The sequence below is a fragment of the Pecten maximus genome, chromosome 13, assembly GCF_902652985.1.
Source record: "Pecten maximus chromosome 13, xPecMax1.1, whole genome shotgun sequence".
Taxonomy (NCBI): domain Eukaryota; kingdom Metazoa; phylum Mollusca; class Bivalvia; order Pectinida; family Pectinidae; genus Pecten; species Pecten maximus.
The window spans coordinates 24173502-24197480 of record NC_047027.1 but is presented as its reverse complement, the minus strand read 5'-3'; the positions used below and the strand labels follow the sequence as shown (position 1 = coordinate 24197480).

General features: G+C 36.4%; 1 protein-coding gene across 2 annotated transcripts in view; it reads left to right on the top strand.

Annotated features, from left to right (window-relative positions):
- LOC117341553 (tetraspanin-16-like) overlaps window positions 1-23979 on the top strand; it is a 46836-nt gene that overhangs the window by 10285 nt on the left and 12572 nt on the right. Inside the window, exons 1-4 of one of the 2 annotated variants that reach the window (XM_033903418.1) lie at window positions 7138-7580; window positions 20966-21044; window positions 22287-22628; window positions 23719-23826. In XM_033903418.1, the coding sequence (XP_033759309.1) occupies window positions 20985-21044; window positions 22287-22628; window positions 23719-23826 (510 nt within the window). In that variant the 5' untranslated portion in view covers window positions 7138-7580; window positions 20966-20984. Of the gene's footprint in view, window positions 1-7137; window positions 7581-20965; window positions 21045-22286; window positions 22629-23718; window positions 23827-23979 lie in introns of those variants that run through there. The other variant, XM_033903419.1, reaches the window with a different exon arrangement.

Below are 23979 nucleotides of genomic sequence, written 5' to 3'. Positions count from 1 at the left end.
ATCTAATGATTCCAATACAGTATCTTAAACAGACAAGTGAAAAGGGAAGGATAGGGGAATGGAGGGAGAAAGAAGGGTACTTGTAGGTGAAATGAAAATATATCTTAAAAGTTATGTCAGCTTAACGGGCAGGCAAATGACACCGGGATATCACACATGTAAACATACATATGTAATTTTCATTTAAATCAAAGAGATGTATATGCTCAAGATGGAATACAGAATTTAATTATCTATGGACATATGAGAGGCCCTGTTCAACACCAATACAAATACAAGCTATGCTTAATTTCATTCTAAGCCCAGAATTGTCTCGCTAGTTTCACAGTGATCACGTGCGAATAGATTTTTATCAGCAATTGAAGAGATAATCTTTAGCGATGTAAACAATACACTTATGCCAATGTTGACAATTCATGGCAGGTAAGGAATGGTATACACACCATCAAGCCTAAGCATATTTACTGATCTCGATGAAGTCTATTGCGTTTGTTGTGACGTCATTATGTCCACAATGCTTATCCTAACTTTGTAGTGTTGACAGGATAATTTCAACCCGGAGATTAAAACAATAGCTTGGCGCAGATTCCCAGTCCTGTAGTTGTATACTCTGTGTCATACGTATCCTTATGCACAAATGTACAAAATTTGAACCTGGAACGCAATTTAAAACCAACCTGAGATTTCAAAATTTAGATACCATTTCGTAAAATCAGTCTTGGATGATCTATTGCGATCGGCTTTTTGTCCGACATCGCCTGTCGTGCATCGCCCGTTCACATTTTCGACTTCTTCTCAATAGCAAAGAACCCCAGGGTCAAGAGAGTAGAGTGCTGTGATGAAGGGTTACCGCGTTTGTTCAAATGACTGTCATTGACTTAGGTTAGGATCACAGGGGTCAAATGCGTTAAAATTTTTATTTTTTTTTGTCTAACAATTTTGTACATTTATTCAGTTTGTGTATAAAGCAACATCATTTATTATACGAGTCATTCTCTTAATCGAAATTACAGTAAACTTGAAAAAAATCCCCCCCCCACCTTCATCAGAATCACAGTCAACATGAAACAAAATCACAAATTAAGTATGCATCATAAGATAGTAAAATACCTACATGTATATTCAAAGTTCAGGGTCCCTAAGGGTTGCGTTTTCGATGTGCATATCTTCGAAGCAGAACCTGGTTTTTGCTTTTAAGCTTTCTGTTCTTTGTTTGTTTGGTTTTTTTTTGTGTGCTTGTGTTTATATGATCTAGAATTATATTTAATTAAGTAATAATTAACGATGATTCGTGTATTGTTGCAGGATATACAACGAGGACGAGGATAGTTTGCAACTAAATTAATAACGAAGACCGCAGGCCTGAGTTATTAATTGAAATTGCAAAATATCCGAGTCCGAGTTGTATATCCTGCAACAATACACGAGTCAAAGTTGACTATTTCTATTCTACCATGTACTGTTTAGTTCTGAGATCGACCTCTTTCTAATAGAATAACGGCAAAGAAACCCTGGGAAAACTTTGTAATTTATTTCTTGAGTATTGCATTATTTGTTGATAAATTATACATTTCTTTACAGGCACTACAGTACTACAATCAAGAACATCAATCATATGGCATTGATTTTTTAAAATTAAAAAAAAAGGAATGACAAAAAAAGCGGCCTTCGTAGGATTCGAACTCGCGTCGTGATAAAAAATGACCAAAGACTAACCTATTAGCCCATTCGGCTGCAGTAACCGTAATCTTTCTGGGTGAATATTAGATACATAACATTGTAACAGCCGTGACTCACGAGCGTGTGTTATTGGCACGAGCGTGTATTATTGGAAAATAATACATGGTTTTAAACCAATCAAAACTGGCGTTGCATAGCAAACATGGTAGAATAATCGATATATAGCATTAATCACTGTATTAAACCATGTATCGATATCGCTTAATAATCCGGACTGCGTAAAGATTGTAGCGATAGTCTCAAAAATACACAAAAACCGAAAACTACACGATTCTTCTGTACGTGTCAAGTTAATCCACAAGGTTTCAAGTTGAATTTTGTTTGTAATTAAAATTGGGTAATGTATATTAACTAAATTAAATAATTGAATGCTACATGATTGTATTTCCTAGATGATTTTATTAATCGAAATGTCGTTTTAGTGTTCCCCCCTCAGAGTTAAGGTAATTTGCCTCCTAATTCACCATTCCTCTTCAACGTCCATTTTTAAACGTAAAAAGAAAGTATTTTTCATTGTTGAACAAACAATTTAATTAGTAGAAAGCATGCACGGATATTCGCATACAGTAGGACTCACTATCGTAAACTGATGGAAATAATAGAATATAAAAAAAAGATAATTAAAACAAATATTCACCAGATAAAATACATTTTAATTGAAATGAGCTAGAGAAATCAATACCGCATACCTTGTACATGTATACAATTTGTCAAGTATCATTTTCCTATGCGTGATCATATCGGGAAGTGGATTGAAACAGACATTATATTGTGTCAGGATGTGACTGTGTAAAATGTTTAAAAATAAAAATATTATCGATTATTTCAATAAACGTGATATTTCGCATTGTTTACTCCTGTTTCATGCGAAAAAACGCCGAGCAATATAGAAAAAAAAAAAAAAAAACGAAAAAAAACTAAATTGCGAAAAGGCTGTTAAATATTATAACGTTTTTTAGCTTTGACAAGTTTTCATCAATACACCGTATACATGTACATACCCACGTGATTAACACTACACGGGGCTCGCTATAGCTCAGAAAGGTGTATTTAAATATGTATCTAAAACTAGATGAAAGCAGCAAATCCCAAATCCACGTTTTTCTCTTTTTTTTTTAAACTGCAATGTATTAAATTATTTGATCAAATTCCAACTGATGTTTTCACATTAGACTCTATTGTCAATATGATACGATGTTGTGTTTTATCATGTCTATGCTGTTATGTAACGTCAATCTGTATATATATAGGTGTCATATAGAGGTGTCAGATTTATATAAGTGTCTTGACACTTGTTTCTAATTCCCTTTTGTATAATTAATATGTTGTATATATAAATGGAAATTGACAAATAAAACACAGCTTAATCTAATGTGAAGTTCTTGATTCGTCGCCCCCTACCAATGTTGGTTTGTGTTTCTCTGGAAGCCGAGAAATGGGCGGGTCTGTGCTGTCGTGATTGTGTCTATGGGCAAGACACGTTACCGTAATTGCTCAGTATGGCATGCGATGGGTCTCCCGTATATTGTTCAATGAGGTAGTCACCAACTACTATATTGTATTTAACCGGTTGTATTTTATCTATTGTATTTAACCGGTTGTATTTTATCAATTGTATTTAACCTGTTGTATTTTATCTATTGTATTTAACCGGTTGTATTTTATCTATTGTATTTAACCGGTTGTATTTTATCTATTGTATTTAACCGGCTGTCTTTTATCTATTGTATTTAACCTGTTGTATTTTATCAATTGTATTTAACCGGTTGTATTTTATCTATTGTATTTAACCGGTTGTATTTTATCTATTGTATTTAACCGGTTGTATTTTATCTATTGTATTTAACCGGTTGTATTTTATCTATTGTATTCAACCGGTTGCATTTTATCTATTGTATTTAACCGGTTGTATTTTATCTATTGTATTGAACCGGTTGTATTTTATCTATTGTATCTAACCGGTTGTATTTTATCAATTGTATTTAACCTGTTGTATTTTATCTATTGTATTTAACCTGTTGTATTTTATATATTGTATTTAACCTGTTGTATTTTATCTATTGTATTTAACCGGTTGTATTTTATCTATTGTATTTAACCGGTTGTATTTTATCTATTGTATTTAACCGGTTGTATTTTATCTATTGTATTTAACCGGTTGCATTTTATCTATTGTATTTAACCGGCTGTATTTTATCTATTGTATTGAACCGGTTGTATTTTATCTATTGTATTTAACCGGTTGTATTTTATCTATTGTTATTTCTAGCTGTACTTGGCATATTGTTTATTTCAATACATATCGGACTCAATGTGGTGCTATTGTCGTAGACAGGTTCGTCAACCTATGGAAGTTACATAAACATGCTTGATTACTTGGCTGTAGATGTTGTGGCTGTATGTAAATATGGTGTCGTCGTACTAAAATGTTTAAATTATCTCAAAATAGAAGGAATTTTAGAAAATCAACAGTTAAGGCGTATTTTGTGTTCGCCTCGTACTCTGTACACCCAGGCCGCAGTGGCCGACTGGTTAAGGTGTCCCGACACTTTAACACTAGCCCTCCACCTCTGGGTTGCGAGTTTGAAACCTACGTGGGGCAGTTGCCTGGAACTGACTGTAGGCCGGTGGTTTTTCTCCAGGTACTCCGGCTTTCCTCCACCTCAAAAACCTGGCACGTCCTTAAATGACCCTGGCTGTTAATAGGACGTTAAACAAAAACAAACCAAACCAAACTGTACACCCATAGCTCTTCTTTTCCGACAGTCAAGCTTAAACAAGCTTAAAATGAAATAAATTAAAAAAGAAAAAAGAAAAAGAAAAAAAAAAAAAAAAACGAAACGATACCTTTACAATAATGGCCAGCTTTGTGTATTTCAGCGTGTTATACAAATCTACCGTATAGAATTTTCTCCATATCTGGCTCAGATCGATAACTAATCAAGGTGTTATGCAGTAATAGACAGTACAACCTCGGCCGTACCTTGGACGTTCGTGACCCAATGTGTCGACACCTAACTCAAATATTGACTTGGCAGAGAAAAACCTTGGCCATTACGTCGGGGAATCGGATTTCACTTCAAACCCAATGGATGAGGCATGCGTATTGTCTCATTTGACGTTTAATTAGATGTTTGCTTATTTAACGCAAATGCATGTCTGTGATAAAACATGCAATTTTGTGATATATATCTTAATGAGGAGCGAATTATACAGATTTCTAAAGCGTTTAAATGCTTTATGCTGTGTTTATCGGGAATACGAATCATCATTGCAAAACAGGAAGGAAAATTAGATCATGTTAAAACATGTCAGTTCCTCGAAATATAAAACTTCAATAAAGTAAAATAACCGCTTCACCTGGATCACTAACGTATCGTCCACGATTGAATTTAAAGGTTAGTTAAAATGTTTGCCTGTTGCTACAAATTTTTTTCGCTGTCAACAAAGCGAAAATACGAAATTCTATACATGTATTTCAGCCAATGCAGAAGCAAACGGTGGCATAACTTGCAAAACATTTTTAATATTTTTTTTTTTAAGACATTTTTAAAATTAAAAATGTCTTAAAAATTAAAAATTAAAAAAAAATAAACCACCTCAAAAAAAAGAATAAAAAATTAAAAAAAATAACTTGCAAAAAAAAAAAAAAAAAAAAAAAGAAAAAAAGAAAAAAAAAAGAAAAAGAATCTGATCTTTGTTATATACATCTTTATTTAGAATTACTGTCATGACTAAGCAATTGTATGTGTGGTTTAACTGAACACGGAACTCCGATATTCTATACTTACTCACGTGGTGCTTTTAAACACGGAGACAATAATGAGTATGTTCGAATATGTTTAAAATATTTATTCATACTGCAGCCAATAGTTATTTTTTGAATTTAAACCACACGGAGCTATCTCATACCTCGGCCTGCGTTTCCCACGTCAATATATACGTGTATCTTATTTATAACTTCCTTTGTATCCGACTGCCCTAAACTACATTTGGTAAGATTGAATTAGCACCATCGTCGGAAAACTACGAGACTCATGGGTTTGTTTGTTTGCTTGGTTTGTCGTCCTACCAAAAGCCAGGGTCATTTTGTGGAGAATCTCCGTGTAGTAGTTGGTGACTACCTCATTAAAAAACATATGGGAAGCCCGTCGCATGCCATCTATAGCAATAAGTGTAAAATGTCTTGCCTACAGACACAGACGATGAAATAGTATAATTATTATTACATGTACGTGTGCAGTCATACGTTCACAATCCAAAGGTTCTAGTATTGGTATAGCTCAAATTTCAGAATATAGAGTGTATCTCCTGTCATATATCAAAGTTGTAGCAGGGTGATGTTGGTCCTAGCAGAATCGCCAATCGGATATCTTCGGGGATTATCCGAGGAGTTCCGAGTTTTAGTAGTGGTCGTAGAGGTGTATTCGAATTTTCAATTTCGTTACGCAGGAGGTATAGAGGGGAATGTGAGGCTCAAGGATTCGAAAACTCGCCTATAGGTGAAGAGAAGTAATAGCGGTTCTCAACACCGAGTATACACTTTTATATTGCAGTGACTGCAAATTTATATTATTGTATGCTTTATGTACTGATGAGCTGTAAAGTTCAAAGCCAGTAAATAAATTGAATTGAATTGAGTCTTCAGATGTTCAAAACAGGAACATTAAGTCGTAATTGTATTTCATGTAATAAAAACAAAAGAATAAACTAAAAAAAATCAAACGATATAACTTTACGAGAATTTGTATTAATTTGACCTTATCGTACTAAAACAATGACTACAAATACACAATACACTTCGCCGTAAACAAACATAGCAATATGTGTTATTTTTACGTCAACAGGAAGCAGGGACTACAAGATGTTTGTCAATGTTTCCAACATAATTGTAAATACTTTGACCTAAATCCACATGTTATTATCAACCGATTATTAGAAAATCGATGAGGTTCACCAACAGGAAACTGGTATTGATTTTGGGTATGAGCATAGTATATTACTGGACGCTAGAAGCCATATCAATGAATATTTGGGCGCTGTGTGTAGAGTTGACATACTTTTTTTTATAAACAATTTATTAATTGAGAGATTTGTAATTATAAAACAATCTTATCAACTGTTTTGTATATCCGTCTTTCCAATATCTGTGCAAGTAAACACATGGCCAATTTAAATCACCGGATTTGATGGCCAAAGCCAACTCAGTGTTATCTAATACCGAAAATATGTTCCGGAAAATTATTTTTCAAGGTGTAATTGTTTAAATTAGAGACATTTCTGTCTGAAATTACATAAAATCTAAGATTCACCGAACCGTTACACAATGGAGTCAAATACACAAATGTTTGCAATCTGGCTGGACTTGTGGAAATCGATAGTCCTATGCTAGCGGACATGACGGCTCCCGACGGCGTCTCCAAATATACATCGATATGCATAAAGGTATCAGCGGTTACACTGTCGGTCAGATCCAGCGATGGTTTAAATTGACCGCGGTGTCCACACCGAAAACAAATCATTGTATATTCAAGTGAAGACGTCAATAAGTATCGTGAATGGGGATTGTATGAGATAGAATATTTTATGTCTTGTACGCTGTCACAAACACAACCTCGTGTGAGGAATCTATTTTTAAATATCGACTTGCTATTTAGCAGTTGAATAAGTGTGTTTCGCCACAGCCCTGAAGAAAACTACACCGGTATACCTATCATCCGTGTTGGCCCGGCGTCAACCTGGTGTATATTGCGTTCGACAGTGACAGACTTCTTCAAAACATTCCGGGCTGAACAATCATATTACTGATTTTAACGAATTCTCAGTCGTGTGACCGAAAGGTAGGTTTTTATTGAATCATAAAATATAGCAATATAATTATGGTGATTATGTATAGATTCCAACTTATTGTGTTTTCTGAAGGAGTATACATGTCATGGTTTGTGTGATAGGTTCGAAGTATTATTCAATTTTATGTTTGAAACCATCATATTGAAATTATACATTACTTTGTGCACTAAGATTCCGAGATGTTTTCAATCACCCAGTACAACTCGACAAATAATTGTTCAGCGTACAAATGCGAGTTTGAAAGTAGTGGATAATTAATGTCCTAATCAAACATACATGTAACATGGGTTTGAATTGTTTCAGAATTTAAATAACGTGCATAAATTATCTTCTTGGAAAATATCGGGCAATCTCGATCTGTCCACAGGGACCTTAGAATTTGCCACATTCTACGTGTATTTGGACCTTCGCTAGCGTGTATAGCACATTCTCAGACGGTTTTTTTGTTTTTTTTTTGTTTTGTTTTGGTGAGGGGGTGGGGGTGGGTAGGGGGGGGTTGGGTTAGGGGATGGGGTTAAATCGATACAGATGACACCCCGTGGTGTTCATTAGTTCATTAGATAGCAATTTTACACAGAGGGTGACATTTTTTCCGAATTTTAAATCTAGCCCCCCCCCCCCCCCCCCCCCCCCCCCAAACGTGAAAATGTGCTACACACACTACCTTGGGGAGGTGAAACACATGGAAAATATATTTTTTTCTAGTTATGTTGCGAGACTGTTCACAGTTTGGTAATATTAAAGATATATTCAAAGCTACGTAGTTATGTGTGAGTTGGTGAATTTGATGTTAAACTAGAAAATGTCTGCACGAAGTAAAATGCTCCGCTGCCACTTGACACCCCGTCAGTAGTTCCTCAGATTAGCTAGTTACATTGCATTGAGACGGGACGGGACGGGGACGGGGACGGGGACGGGGACGGGGACGGGACGGGGACGGGGACGGGGACGGGGACGGGACGGGGACGAGAGGGGACGGGGACGGGGACGAGAGGGGACGGGGACGGGGACGGGGACGGGGACGAGAGGGGACGGGGACGGGGACGGGGACGGGGACGGGGACGAGAGGGGGACGGGGACGGGGACGGGACGGGGACGGGACGGGGACGGGACGGGGACGGGACGGGGACGGGGACGGGGACGAGAGGGGACGGGGACGGGGACGGGGACGGGGACGGGGACGGGGACGAGAGGGGACGGGGACGGGGACGGGGACGGGGACGAGAGGGGGACGGGGACGGGGACGGGACGGGACGGGACGAACATGATTTTATTTTTGATTTCAATGATTTTATATCACTCAGCCACACTTTGCGTGGACCAGGTAACAATCCCCCCCCCCCACCCCTACCCCCCAAAAAACTCCAAAAAACAAACAAACAAGCAAACAAATAAACAACAACAGATAATCAAGTATCCTGTACCATAGAGTTATGAAACAACACGTTCAATGTATAACTATCCATGCATGCCGTACTTCCTTGTGGCTCTTTTCCAAGAAAGAAAATCTAAAGCGGTTGGATTTCTTCTTAATGAATATGTCTAATCTTGTTTTATCGATTTTCTGTCTGTCATTACGTACGACGTCACACCAAGGCAGCAATGATCAAAGATTGACCAAGTTCCCTTACAGAAATGTCTTTTTAAATAATAAATCGATACTATTAACAACGCACAATTGAACGACATGGTGCTAAAAAAACTTGTAATAATATCTTAATTTATGTATATTAGTTAAAAATTGATTAATTTTATTGGTATTCATATAACTCATATTAGTAGGTAGATTTAAGGATGAAAGCATCCCGTTTACTCAAGAAAAACGCAATATAAAAAATGGAATATTGCGGGTTTCTAAATCAATTTTCCAAATATCATTTTGTGCTCTCTGCAGTGAACTGAACTTCGTGACGCGGCGCTTATTTAAGACAACTTCTATCGGAGTATCTTTAAGTCCTTATATGCGTGTATTTTTATTTACATTTGTAATTTTATGAGATTTCATTACGTAACAAGTTGTATAACTACGCCTGAATAGTATCGAGATTATAATTATGCATTACTGACACATATAAACAAATGTTCAATTCTATCTATTAGGGCCCCGTTCGAAGATTCAGGTGTCATATAGTAATCACTTTGTCTGTCTGTGTGTCTGTCTGTCTGTTGTCTGTCTGCATGTTGTCTGTCTGTCTATCTGTTTGTCTGTCCACAAAGTTTACTCCTGGCTATAACTTTGGCAGTATTCATCGATCGATTCACATGGAACCTGGTGAAGATGTTTATTTACAAAAATGCTCACTCTGCTAAAAAGTCAGATCAGAGGTCAATGTCAAATTGTGCATATTTTCATTGATAAGCATTTTGTTGTGACATTATGAAACAAAATTGTTCTCTATAAACAAAGAGTCTACTGACCAATGGTCAAGGCCACATTGTCAAAAGTCACGGTCAAATTTTGCGTATTTTCCATGAACAACATTTTGTTCTGACACTATGTACATGTAGCAATGCTGCTTGGATTTAAACAGTAGTCAACTTACTTAATGTCAAGGTCACTTGGTCAAAGGTCAAGGTCCATCTTTTAGTGATTAACATTTTGTTTTGCCGTTATGGAGGAAAATTGGTCTCATTAAAAAGCGAAAGATCAAGGTCGCTAAATTACAGGTTGTTTGTTTGGGTTACCACTCACTGAAAAGCTAAGGTTATGTTGATGCAGGGACTGCTTGTAGTAGATAGTGTGTACACCACTGTACAACATAGGAGAGGACTGTTGCATGCCTTCCAGAGCAATTAGGATTGTGTAGATTCTGAAGTTTCTGTTTCTACGCTTATCGAGAAACACCAACCCGACACTTTATCACTAGCCACGTCTTGGTCGAGAGTTCGAAACCCACGTGGGGCAGTTGCCTGGTACTGACCTCTGGGTCGAGAGTTCGAAACCCACGTGGGTCAGTTGCCTGGTATTGAACGGAGGCCGGTGTTTTTTCTCCGGGTACTCCGGCTTTCTTCCACCTCCAAAACCTGGCACGTCCTTAAATGGCCCCGGCTGTTAATAGGACGTTAAACAAAAAAAAAAGCAAATCAGCGAAGCCTTTAAAGTTCTACTTCGGAGTCAATAGATATCGCGTTTAAAATGTTATTTCGGGAAAATCAGTCGTCACCTGTGTGCGAGCTCAAACATTGTCGGGGCGCCATTTTGTGGAGTTTTGCAATATTACGGGTGTAAAACTATACTGTGTTGTACCGGCTTAGATCTATAGTCACGAATAGGTAATCAAGCCCGGTTCTTGGCCAGGATTTAAAAGGCAATTTAAAGTTGTCTGTTGCTTTGTAAGCTATTTTTGGAAGTTTTTTTTAATATATTTAGAAAGATACACACAGAAAATCGTGTAGAAATTAGCAAGTGAAATCAGGAATTCGACATTAGTAAATATGTAAGTAACCGGATAAATGGTCTTTGTTACTCCCTATTAAACAGGGCAGACAAAAAATACACGAGCTTTAAATAACTGACTTCACTTTGTGACTTTTTAAGAAATGTCCAAACAATATGACTGTGTCATCAACCACTAGAGAACAAATGCTTTGAATGAAGAATTCCAATATCTTTCTGGTTGAATGATCTGTACTGTTCTGGTTGAATGATCTGTACTGTTCTAATTGAATGATCTGTACTGTTCTGGTTGAATGATCTGTACTGTTCTGGTTGAATGACCTGTACTGTTCTGGTTGAATGATCTGTACTGTTCTGGTTGAATGATCTGTACTGTTCTGGTTGAATGATCTGTACTGTTCTGGTTGAATGATCTGTACTGTTCTGGTTGAATGATCTGTACTGTTCTAATTGAATGATCTGTACTGTTCTGGTTGAATGATCTGTACTGTTCTGGTTGAATGATCTGTACGGTTCTGGTTGAATGATCTGTACTGTTCTGGTTGAATGACCTGTACTGTTCTGGTTGAATGATCTGTACTGTTCTGGTTGAATGATCTGTACTGTTCTAATTGAATGATCTGTACTGTTCTAATTGAATGATCTGTACTGTTCTAATTGAATGATCTGTACTGTTCTGGTTGAATGATCTGTACTGTTCTGGTTGAATGATCTGTACTGTTCTGGTTGAATGATCTGTACTGTTCTGGTTGAATGATCTGTACTGTTCTGGTTGAATGATCTGTACTGTTCTGGTTGAATGATCTGTACTGTTCTAATTGAATGATCTGTACTGTTCTAATTGAATGATCTGTACTGTTCTAATTGAATGATCTGTACTGTTCTGGTTGAATGCTATGTACTGTTCTGGTTGAATGATCTGTACTGTTCTGGTTGAATGATCTGTACTGTTCTGGTTGAATGATCTGTACTGTTCTAATTGAATGATCTGTACTGTTCTGGTTGAATGATCTGTACTGTTCTGGTTGAATGATCTGTACTGTTCTGGCTGAATGATCTGTACTGTTCTGGTTGAATGATCTGTACTGTTCTGGTTGAATGATCTGTACTGTTCTGGCTGAATGATCTGTACTGTTCTGGTTGAATGATCTGTACTGTTCTGGTTGAATGATCTGTACTGTTCTAATTGAATGATCTGTACTGTTCTGGTTGAATGATCTGTACTGTTCTAATTGAATGATCTGTACTGTTCTAATTGAATGATCTGTACTGTTCTAATTGAATGATCTGTACTGTTCTGGTTGAATGATCTGTACCGTTCTGGTTGAATGATCTGTACTGTTCTGGTTGAATGATCTGTACCGTTCTGGTTGAATGATCTGTACTGTTCTGGTTGAATGACCTGTACTGTTCTGGTTGAATGATCTGTACTGTTCTGGTTGAATGATCTGTACTGTTCTGGTTGAATGACCTGTACTGTTCTAATTGAATGATCTGTACTGTTCTGGTTGAATGATCTGTACTGTTCTGGTTGAATGATCTGTACTGTTCTGGTTGAATGATCTGTACTGTTCTGGTTGAATGATCTGTACTGTTCTGGTTGAATGATCTGTACTGTTCTAATTGAATGATCTGTACCGTTCTGGTTGAATGATCTGTACCGTTCTGGTTGAATGATCTGTACTGTTCTGGTTGAATGATCTGTACTGTTCTAATTGAATGATCTGTACCGTTCTGGTTGAATGATCTGTACCGTTCTAATTGAATGATCTGTACTGTTCTGGTTGAATGATCTGTACTGTTCTGGTTGAATGATCTGTACTGTTCTGGTTGAATGATCTGTACTGTTCTGGTTGAATGATCTGTACTGTTCTGGTTGAATGATCTGTACTGTTCTGGTTGAATGATCTGTACTGTTCTGGTTGAATGACCTGTACTGTTCTGGTTGAATGATCTGTACTGTTCTGGTTGAATGATCTGTACTGTTCTGGTTGAATGATCTGTACTGTTCTAATTGAATTATCTGTACTGTTCTGGTTGAATGATCTGTACTGTTCTGGTTGAATGATCTGTACTGTTCTGGTTGAATGATCTGTACTGTTCTGGTTGAATGATCTGTACTGTTCTGGTTGAATGATCTGTACTGTTCTGGTTGAATGATCTGTACTGTTCTGGTTGAATGATCTGTACTGTTCTAATTGAATGATCTGTACTGTTCTGGTTGAATGATCTGTACTGTTCTGGTTGAATGATCTGTACTGTTCTAATTGAATGATCTGTACTGTTCTAATTGAATGATCTGTACTGTTCTGGTTGAATGATCTGTACTGTTCTGGTTGAATGATCTGTACTGTTCTGGTTGAATGATCTGTACTGTTCTGGTTGAATGATCTGTACTGTTCTAATTGAATGATCTGTACTGTTCTGGTGGAATGATCTGTACTGTTCTGGTTGAATGATCTGTACTGTTCTGGTTGAATGATCTGTACTGTTCTAATTGAATGATCTGTATTGTTCTGGTTGAATGATCTGTACTGTTCTGGTTGAATGATCTGTACTGTTCTGGTTGAATGATCTGTACCGTTCTGGTTGAATGATCTGTACCGTTCTGGTTGAATGATCTGTACTGTTCTAATTGAATGATCTGTACTGTTCTGGTTGAGTGATCTGTACTGTTCTAATTGAATGATCTGTACTGTTCTGGTTGAATGATCTGTACTGTTCTGGTTGAATGATCTGTACTGTTCTGGTTGAATGATCTGTACCGTTCTGGTTGAATGATCTGTACTGTTCTGGTTGAATGATCTGTACTGTTCTGGTTGAATGATCTGTACTGTTCTAATTGAATGATCTGTACCGTTCTGGTTGAATGATCTGTACCGTTCTAATTGAATGATCTGTACTGTTCTGGTTGAATGATCTGTACTGTTCTGGTTGAATGATCTGTACTGTTCTGGTTGAATGATCTGTACTGTTCTGGTTGAATGATCTGTACTGTTCTGGTTGAATGATCTGTACTGTTCTGGTTGAATGATCTGTACTGTTCTGGTTGAATGATCTGTACTGTTCTGGTTGAATGACCTGTACTGTTCTGGTTGAATGATCTGTACTGTTCTGGTTGAATGATCTGTTCTGTTCTGGTTGAATGATCTGTACTGTTCTAATTGAATTATCTGTACTGTTCTGGTTGAATGATCTGTACTGTTTTGGTTGAATGATCTGTACTGTTCTGGTTGAATGATCTGTACTGTTCTGGTTGAATGATCTGTACTGTTCTGGTTGAATGATCTGTACTGTTCTGGTTGAATGATCTGTACTGTTCTAATTGAATGATCTGTACTGTTCTGGTTGAATGATCTGTACTGTTCTGGTTGAATGATCTGTACTGTTCTAATTGAATGATCTGTACTGTTCTAATTGAATGATCTGTACTGTTCTGGTTGAATGATCTGTACTGTTCTGGTTGAATGATCTGTACGGTTCTGGTTGAATGATCTGTACTGTTCTGGTTGAATGATCTGTACTGTTCTGGTTGAATGATCTGTACTGTTCTGGTTGAATGATCTGTACTGTTCTAATTGAATGATCTGTACTGTTCTAATTGAATGATCTGTACTGTTCTAATTGAATGATCTGTACTGTTCTGGTTGAATGATCTGTACTGTTCTGGTTGAATGATCTGTACTGTTCTGGTTGAATGATCTGTACTGTTCTGGTTGAATGATCTGTACTGTTCTGGTTGAATGATCTGTACTGTTCTGGTTGAATGATCTGTACTGTTCTAATTGAATGATCTGTACTGTTCTAATTGAATGATCTGTACTGTTCTAATTGAATGATCTGTACTGTTCTGGTTGAATGCTATGTACTGTTCTGGTTGAATGATCTGTACTGTTCTGGTTGAATGATCTGTACTGTTCTAATTGAATGATCTGTACTGTTCTGGTTGAATGATCTGTACTGTTCTGGTTGAATGATCTGTACTGTTCTGGCTGAATGATCTGTACTGTTCTGGTTGAATGATCTGTACTGTTCTGGTTGAATGATCTGTACTGTTCTGGCTGAATGATCTGTACTGTTCTGGTTGAATGATCTGTACTGTTCTGGTTGAATGATCTGTACTGTTCTAATTGAATGATCTGTACTGTTCTGGTTGAATGATCTGTACTGTTCTAATTGAATGATCTGTACTGTTCTAATTGAATGATCTGTACTGTTCTAATTGAATGATCTGTACTGTTCTGGTTGAATGATCTGTACCGTTCTGGTTGAATGATCTGTACTGTTCTGGTTGAATGATCTGTACCGTTCTGGTTGAATGATCTGTACTGTTCTGGTTGAATGACCTGTACTGTTCTGGTTGAATGATCTGTACTGTTCTGGTTGAATGATCTGTACTGTTCTGGTTGAATGACCTGTACTGTTCTAATTGAATGATCTGTACTGTTCTGGTTGAATGATCTGTACTGTTCTGGTTGAATGATCTGTACTGTTCTGGTTGAATGATCTGTACTGTTCTGGTTGAATGATCTGTACTGTTCTGGTTGAATGATCTGTACTGTTCTAATTGAATGATCTGTACCGTTCTGGTTGAATGATCTGTACCGTTCTGGTTGAATGATCTGTACTGTTCTGGTTGAATGATCTGTACTGTTCTAATTGAATGATCTGTACCGTTCTGGTTGAATGATCTGTACCGTTCTAATTGAATGATCTGTACTGTTCTGGTTGAATGATCTGTACTGTTCTGGTTGAATGATCTGTACTGTTCTGGTTGAATGATCTGTACTGTTCTGGTTGAATGATCTGTACTGTTCTGGTTGAATGATCTGTACTGTTCTGGTTGAATGATCTGTACTGTTCTGGTTGAATGACCTGTACTGTTCTGGTTGAATGATCTGTACTGTTCTGGTTGAATGATCTGTTCTGTTCTGGTTGAATGATCTGTACTGTTCTAATTGAATTATCTGTACTGTTCTGGTTGAATGATCTGTACTGTTTTGGTTGAATGATCTGTACTGTTCTGGTTGAATGATCTGTACTGTTCTGGTTGAATGATCTGTACTGTTCTGGTTGAATGATCTGTACTGTTCTGGTTGAATGATCTGTACTGTTCTAATTGAATGATCTGTACTGTTCTGGTTGAATGATCTGTACTGTTCTGGTTGAATGATCTGTACTGTTCTAATTGAATGATCTGTACTGTTCTAATTGAATGATCTGTACTGTTCTGGTTGAATGATCTGTACTGTTCTGGTTGAATGATCTGTACTGTTCTGGTTGAATGATCTGTACTGTTCTGGTTGAATGATCTGTACTGTTCTAATTGAATGATCTGTACTGTTCTGGTGGAATGATCTGTACTGTTCTGGTTGAATGATCTGTACTGTTCTGGTTGAATGATCTGTACTGTTCTAATTGAATGATCTGTATTGTTCTGGTTGAATGATCTGTACTGTTCTGGTTGAATGATCTGTACTGTTCTGGTTGAATGATCTGTACCGTTCTGGTTGAATGATCTGTACCGTTCTGGTTGAATGATCTGTACTGTTCTAATTGAATGATCTGTACTGTTCTGGTTGAGTGATCTGTACTGTTCTAATTGAATGATCTGTACTGTTCTGGTTGAATGATCTGTACTGTTCTGGTTGAATGATCTGTACTGTTCTGGTTGAATGATCTGTACCGTTCTGGTTGAATGATCTGTACTGTTCTGGTTGAATGATCTGTACTGTTCTGGTTGAATGATCTGTACTGTTCTAATTGAATGATCTGTACCGTTCTGGTTGAATGATCTGTACCGTTCTAATTGAATGATCTGTACTGTTCTGGTTGAATGATCTGTACTGTTCTGGTTGAATGATCTGTACTGTTCTGGTTGAATGATCTGTACTGTTCTGGTTGAATGATCTGTACTGTTCTGGTTTAATGATCTGTACTGTTCTGGTTGAATGATCTGTACTGTTCTGGTTGAATGATCTGTACTGTTCTGGTTGAATGACCTGTACTGTTCTGGTTGAATGATCTGTACTGTTCTGGTTGAATGATCTGTTCTGTTCTGGTTGAATGATCTGTACTGTTCTAATTGAATTATCTGTACTGTTCTGGTTGAATGATCTGTACTGTTTTGGTTGAATGATCTGTACTGTTCTGGTTGAATGATCTGTACTGTTCTGGTTGAATGATCTGTACTGTTCTGGTTGAATGATCTGTACTGTTCTGGTTGAATGATCTGTACTGTTCTAATTGAATGATCTGTACTGTTCTGGTTGAATGATCTGTACTGTTCTGGTTGAATGATCTGTACTGTTCTAATTGAATGATCTGTACTGTTCTAATTGAATGATCTGTACTGTTCTGGTTGAATGATTTGTACTGTTCTGGTTGAATGATCTGTACTGTTCTGGTTGAATGATCTGTACTGTTCTGGTTGAATGATCTGTACTGTTCTAATTGAATGATCTGTACTGTTCTGGTGGAATGATCTGTACTGTTCTGGTTGAATGATCTGTACTGTTCTGGTTGAATGATCTGTACTGTTCTAATTGAATGATCTGTATTGTTCTGGTTGAATGATCTGTACTGTTCTGGTTGAATGATCTGTACTGTTCTGGTTGAATGATCTGTACCGTTCTGGTTGAATGATCTGTACCGTTCTGGTTGAATGATCTGTACTGTTCTAATTGAATGATCTGTACTGTTCTGGTTGAGTGATCTGTACTGTTCTAATTGAATGATCTGTACTGTTCTGGTTGAATGATCTGTACTGTTCTGGTTGAATGATCTGTACTGTTCTGGTTGAATGATCTGTACCGTTCTGGTTGAATGATCTGTACTGTTCTGGTTGAATGATCTGTACTGTTCTGGTTGAATGATTTGTACTGTTCTAATTGAATGATCTGTACTGTTCTGGTTGAATGATCTGTACTGTTCTGGTTGAATGATCTGTACCGTTCTGGTTGAATGATCTGTACCGTTCTAATTGAATGATCTGTACTGTTCTAATTGAATGATCTGTACTGTTCTGGTTGAATGATCTGTACTGTTCTGGTTGAATGATCTGTACTGTTCTGGTTGAATGATCTGTACTGTTCAGGTTGAATAATCTGTACTGTTCTGGTTGAATGATCTGTTCTGTTCTGACTGAATGATGTGCGATGTTGACATTCTATGTTTTGTCATATATAACGATAGTATACGTGATAAACAACTTTCTAAACTGAACTTTGACCTCCTTAGGTTTATTGGCATGCACGACCCACATCATGACCCCTGACCTCTTCATACATCTCACTTTGTTCCCATCCATAGTCACAGCTATGTAGAAATATTTCCATTGTGACTTTCCTTTTAAAGTCAGCGTGCGTCAACTACAGATCATTGTATTGAACAGTATACATGTGTAATGAGGTGTAGCTTCTTTTTTATTTACCGGCACGAGCTTTTATTCATTTCGTTTCACAAAGAAAGCTATACACTCCTTGCTCCATGTTCAGATGACTAGTAGACCTTATACGTTCGTATATACGTGTACGTGGACATGATAGTAATGAATTGTACCCAATACACCTATGCATTTAAACGTCATCATATTTCGTCTACCATTATGTCGATTTCTATAGGACGGGGTTTTAATTTCAAACATGTATTTTTGCTTTGTCAGTTTACAAAAAAGAAATAGAATTCATATTGCCAATTCGACTAGGGGATATCTCTGTTTGAAATTTCTATCTGTCCTATATATTTCTGAATACTAATATTTTGAATTTATGAAGGATATTTTTTGAGAAATTCGTAATTATAAGATTATGTAAAGATTGCGCTGCAGTCGTCCCAGCTGCTCACGAGTACGTGGTAGGACAGAAAAAGAAATCTCGTATGTAAACTGTTAGCGACAAAATGGCAGCTCCTACTGATTGAAGGAGAAGGACATTGGCTGGTTGATAAAGGCATAATAACAACCGGATGATAATTTGTGAACCGCTTAGAGCTACGTTGCTGTGATATAGAAGTATAATAAACTTAAAATGATAATTTATCAAAAATAGTTCTCTTTATAACATCAACAATGAAGAGAACAAAGAAATAATCAGAATAAATCTGGATCTCTTGTCATATTACATTGGTACCGATGACCGTTGATTTTAATATTTAAATCACCTTTAAGTATTTTAATATTTAAGTATTTTGGTCCTCATTCCGACTAAACAGAGACCAGTATTTCTAATAGATTTATATGGTTTATGAACATTTCAATTGGTCTCGAGGAGGCGGGCATGTAAGCTAAAAACAGTAAATCAAACTCACAATATCTTAGGCTATCCACAGGGATTTTTCTTATCAATTTCGTCTTTGTAAAAACTTCCAACACCACCTCTAGTTCTACATATATAATGGAGTGGATCAATTTCATATATCGGTTTCTCTAAATATAAGTACCCACCACCTTCTTAGTGTCAAAACATGACATGTTATATTCTCTGTATCTGTCTCTGTATCGAGACATTCCACAGGATATGCCGTACTGGCCATTATTCCCTCGACTGGTTCGCTCGTTGTCAGTATAATGTGACCGGGTGGGGTTAAACAAAATAAACCAAACTAAACCAATATCCCCTCGATGTTCCAACACATAATGGTCAGTTTTTCAGCCGCATCTGTTCTCAGTAAGGACCACTTCGCGTGGTAACCACGCACATACATATGTGCCGTCTGGCCGGAAGGACCGGTTTCCTACTTGCAATTAAATTAATAACGAAGGCCTGCGGCCTTCGTTATTAATTAAAATTGCAAAATATACGAGTCCGAGTTGTATATCCTGCAACAATACACGAGTCAAAGTTGATTATTTCTATTCTACCATGTACTATTTAGTTCTGAGATCGACCTCTTTCTAATAGAAAAACAGCAAAGAAACCCCGAGAAAACCTTGTAATTTATTTCTTGAGTATTGCATTATTTGTTGATGAAATATACAGGCAATACAGTACTACGATCAAAAGCATCTATCATATGGCATTGATTTTGAAAACTAAAAGAAAAAAAGAAAAAGAAAAAAGGAGGGGCCTCCGTAGGATTCGAACTCGCGTTGTGATAAAAAAATTATTGAATGTCTAATGTTCGTTTGTAGTCTCGTTTGAATATCCAAGAAGGGCTGCTGTAACATTTTATCGGTCGAGGTATTTTTTCATCAATTCCTCTGACGAGGCTGCCTTACTGATACAATGCAAATGGAGTCTTGTCAATGTTCACAAATTTAAATCCAATGAATTTCTCACGTGTTTGTTACAAAACCATGATGGACACTTCTTGTATGGGTTTCCGTTCCTCGTCTGTCTAGGCTTGGTACTGTTGATCACAGATTTTACTGGGGAGTGTTTAATAGGAGCAGATGAAGAACAGCTAGCTGGTATAGGGTTTGGCTCCTCGTTTCCCTGTTTGTTTGTCGTGTCATCACATGCAGATTTATCAACAATTTCACTTTTTCTTTTGCTAATTGCTGTTTGTGTTGGTGTTGTCTTTTGTTTGATATATATTTGATATATTATTGTCTGTGTTGACAAGGTGTCCATTGATTTGCCGTGTCGTGTTGTTGGAATCTGTGTGGTAAAAGACGGGTTTACAGGAGCGCAACTCGATGTTGGCGAAGCTAGTTTCCGGTAATAAAAGGAACCATTGAAACGTCGATAAATGAGCGTAGGATTTCTTTCGTCCAGGAAATTGCAAAAGAAATTACTGCCATTCTCCTTTCTCATTTTAATTTGACTTATGATCTGCGGAACATCTAAAAAAAATCAATATTTCATCCATTTCTTAACTTTACTTTTTAAATTTCTTTCCCTTTGATTACATCCGTCTCCAGGCCTATTCATACGTCATTCAATTGACTAGTCTAGTTTTACATAGGAAATATGATCATTGTACATTAACCCAAATCCAAATCAGAAAAAGGATAATACCTTGTAATACTTATTTCAGATCCTAGATCCTGTCCGCCATGGGTTGTTTTGCGACGTGTGGAAAAATCTTGCTAGTTGTAGTGAACTTATTTTTCTTGGTAAGTATACAGTGGATAATGTCCTTTCTACATACACTCATCTTTGTAATTTCAATTAATACAAGTTCAATTCAATTCAAATCAATTCATTTCAATTCAATTCAATTTCAGTTCAATTCAATTCAGTTCAATACAATTCAATTTAATTCAGTTCAATACAATTCAATTTAATTCAGTTCAATTCAATTCAATTCAGTTCAGTTCAATTTAATTCAATTAAAACTATTCCCACATTATTATCAGTATTATTTAAGTTCTTTGTATAATTTGATGATGGAATACGGGCATGAAAAATAATATGTATGCACTTTACTAAATTGAGGAGTAGAAACAGGTTTGAACTCTGACTTTTGGTTTGGACGACGACATGGTATCTGTAAAAGTTTTGGAAGGCGACATGGTATCTGTAAAAGTTTTAAGAAGACGACATCGTATCTGTACAAGTTTTGAGAAGACGACATGGTATCTGTGCAAGTTTTAAGAAGACGACATGGTATCTGTACAAGTTTTGAGACGACGACATGGTATCTGTACAAGTTTTAAGAAGACGACATGGTATCTGTACAAGTTTTGAGATCCCTTTAGTGGTGGGTTACTAATAAACTGGTACAGACGTCGTTATAACCAGACCAAGTGCCTATTTTGGACAAAATGACCTTCATTGTTTCTCCGCAATATCAATATTGATATACATATACATACATGTACAATATAGTATCGTATACAAAATGTATTTGTTCAATCTGTATCTTCCATTTTCCATGTCACTCGCCTCTGGCAATTTATTTTAACCGCAACACGATTTTTAACATTTTAAATATGAATGATGTTAATTTAACGATAATTAAATGCTCTTCCGATCACAAAAGTATTCATCGAATTATCATTTTTATTGAGTACATACTATGCATGAATTTTAAAATTTCATACACTCATACACTTAAGATTTTATATACCCTAACTCAATATTTCTTGGTTCAATATGACCATAGCTGTGGACGGCCTGGTTAATACAATCAATCAATCAATAAATTAATTAACTAATTAATCAATCAATCAATCAATTAACTAATAAATAAATAAATAAATAAATAAATCAACCAATCAATCAATTAATCAATTAATCAATCAATCAATCAATCAATCAATCCACTTTTATGCATATTTTGCTTTCAATTAATCAAAGCTAATTTCATTCAATAAGATATCATCAGATTAAAGTAAACTTTTTCCATTTACCAGGTGATTGGTCTAGTGCTCTTCGTGGCGGGATTTTTCTGTAAATTCGGAAATGACACCTTGAAGACGTACTACGAGGGGGCCTTGGACAGCCTTTCCGGCAGTCTGTCTAGTTCTGGTTTTGGAACAGTCGACCTATCATCCTTTGACATCACCGAAATAATTGGAACTCTTGGTATAGCATTTATTGTGTCCGGGACGATTTTGCTGATAATTACGGTATTCGGATTTGTCGGAGCATGTTGTAAGGTCAAATGCATGCTCATTGGCTATTGCATACTCGTTACATTGGTTGTGATAGCGGAAGTAGTATTCTTCGGAATCCTTTTCGGAAACAAGGAAATAGTAAGTTATTGATTTAAACATATTTTTATTTGTAAATGAACTTTACAAAGGGATTGGTCACAAGTTATACAACTTATATAAAGCCCTTTCCCGATATAGTTATACATAAACATTACAACAAGATGGCATATTTACATATTTACATATTTAAATTGAGAGAGAGAGAGAGAGAGAGAGAGAGAGAGAGAGAGAGAGAGAGAGAGAGAGAGAGAGAGAGAGAGTTACATATCTATATATATCCATCCAAGCAATTTAGATAAGAGCTAATCTTCAGCGATGCCGACAACAGATAGTAAGTTATTAGTATATCATTATTTTATGAATCTGGAGTTATGGTCCTTGTGTGCAAGCAGTTTTGCCAACCAGCAGCAAATTTCTGTAGTCGTTTTGTTCTCATATATCTTTGATAGTCCTCGATACTTCACGACATGTTAATGTTAATGTTGCATATTTATTTGATTCACGTATTGGCTAATTGATATCTTATGTATTCAATGTAGTCTCTATATACAATGTATATACATTTTAAAACGAGCTGCTGTTGTAGGGTTTCAATTGATTAAAATGAAATAAAAAATGATGATAGTAATAATAAAAAGAAAATAACAACAAATAAAAAGAAATTATCAAAAATAAATAAATAAAGACAAATATGAGCAACAACAACAAATAGATAATGATAACGAAAACAAAAATGGCGTCGCTGATTCTAAATTCATTTTTGATTGGCTGTAAAAGATTTGGCGTTATTTCTCGCGGTTTATTTAAAGTAATAGTCAAAGATTTTGAGTTATGGCCCAATAACGTTCAAGAAACAAGTTGATCCTGAATTAACATTGATTCACTAGTACATTGCTCGTTTAATTACATGTAAGTATTAGAAGCTAGAGTTATATCTGAACACACGCCATTAAAATGCTTACATGTATTTTTTTTCAACATATTTGTATGCTGTCCAATGTTGTTTTTATACGATTTTATCTACAGTAAGTAATGTGTAACAACGCGTTTATTATTTTATTTGTAAGCTAATGTATATAAACAGTCCTAACTAGTTACAATACTATAAATGATTAATTCTATAATTCAGATCACAGATGAAATCAAACCGTCCTTGAAATCGTCCATCCAGTCTGACTATCAGGGACTTAACGGTACAAATGCGATCTCGCTGGCTTGGAACTTTGTCCATATTCAGGTAAGCCACCTTAGTCTATTAACATAATTCCATCCGCGGTATGGCTTCGGCAATAGCAGTGAACCAATCGTGGCGTGAGTTCAAATTCAAATTATGACGGAAATTGCCGAATTGTTTCGATTGACGTTTGTCGCCTGACGGAACAGGCAACTA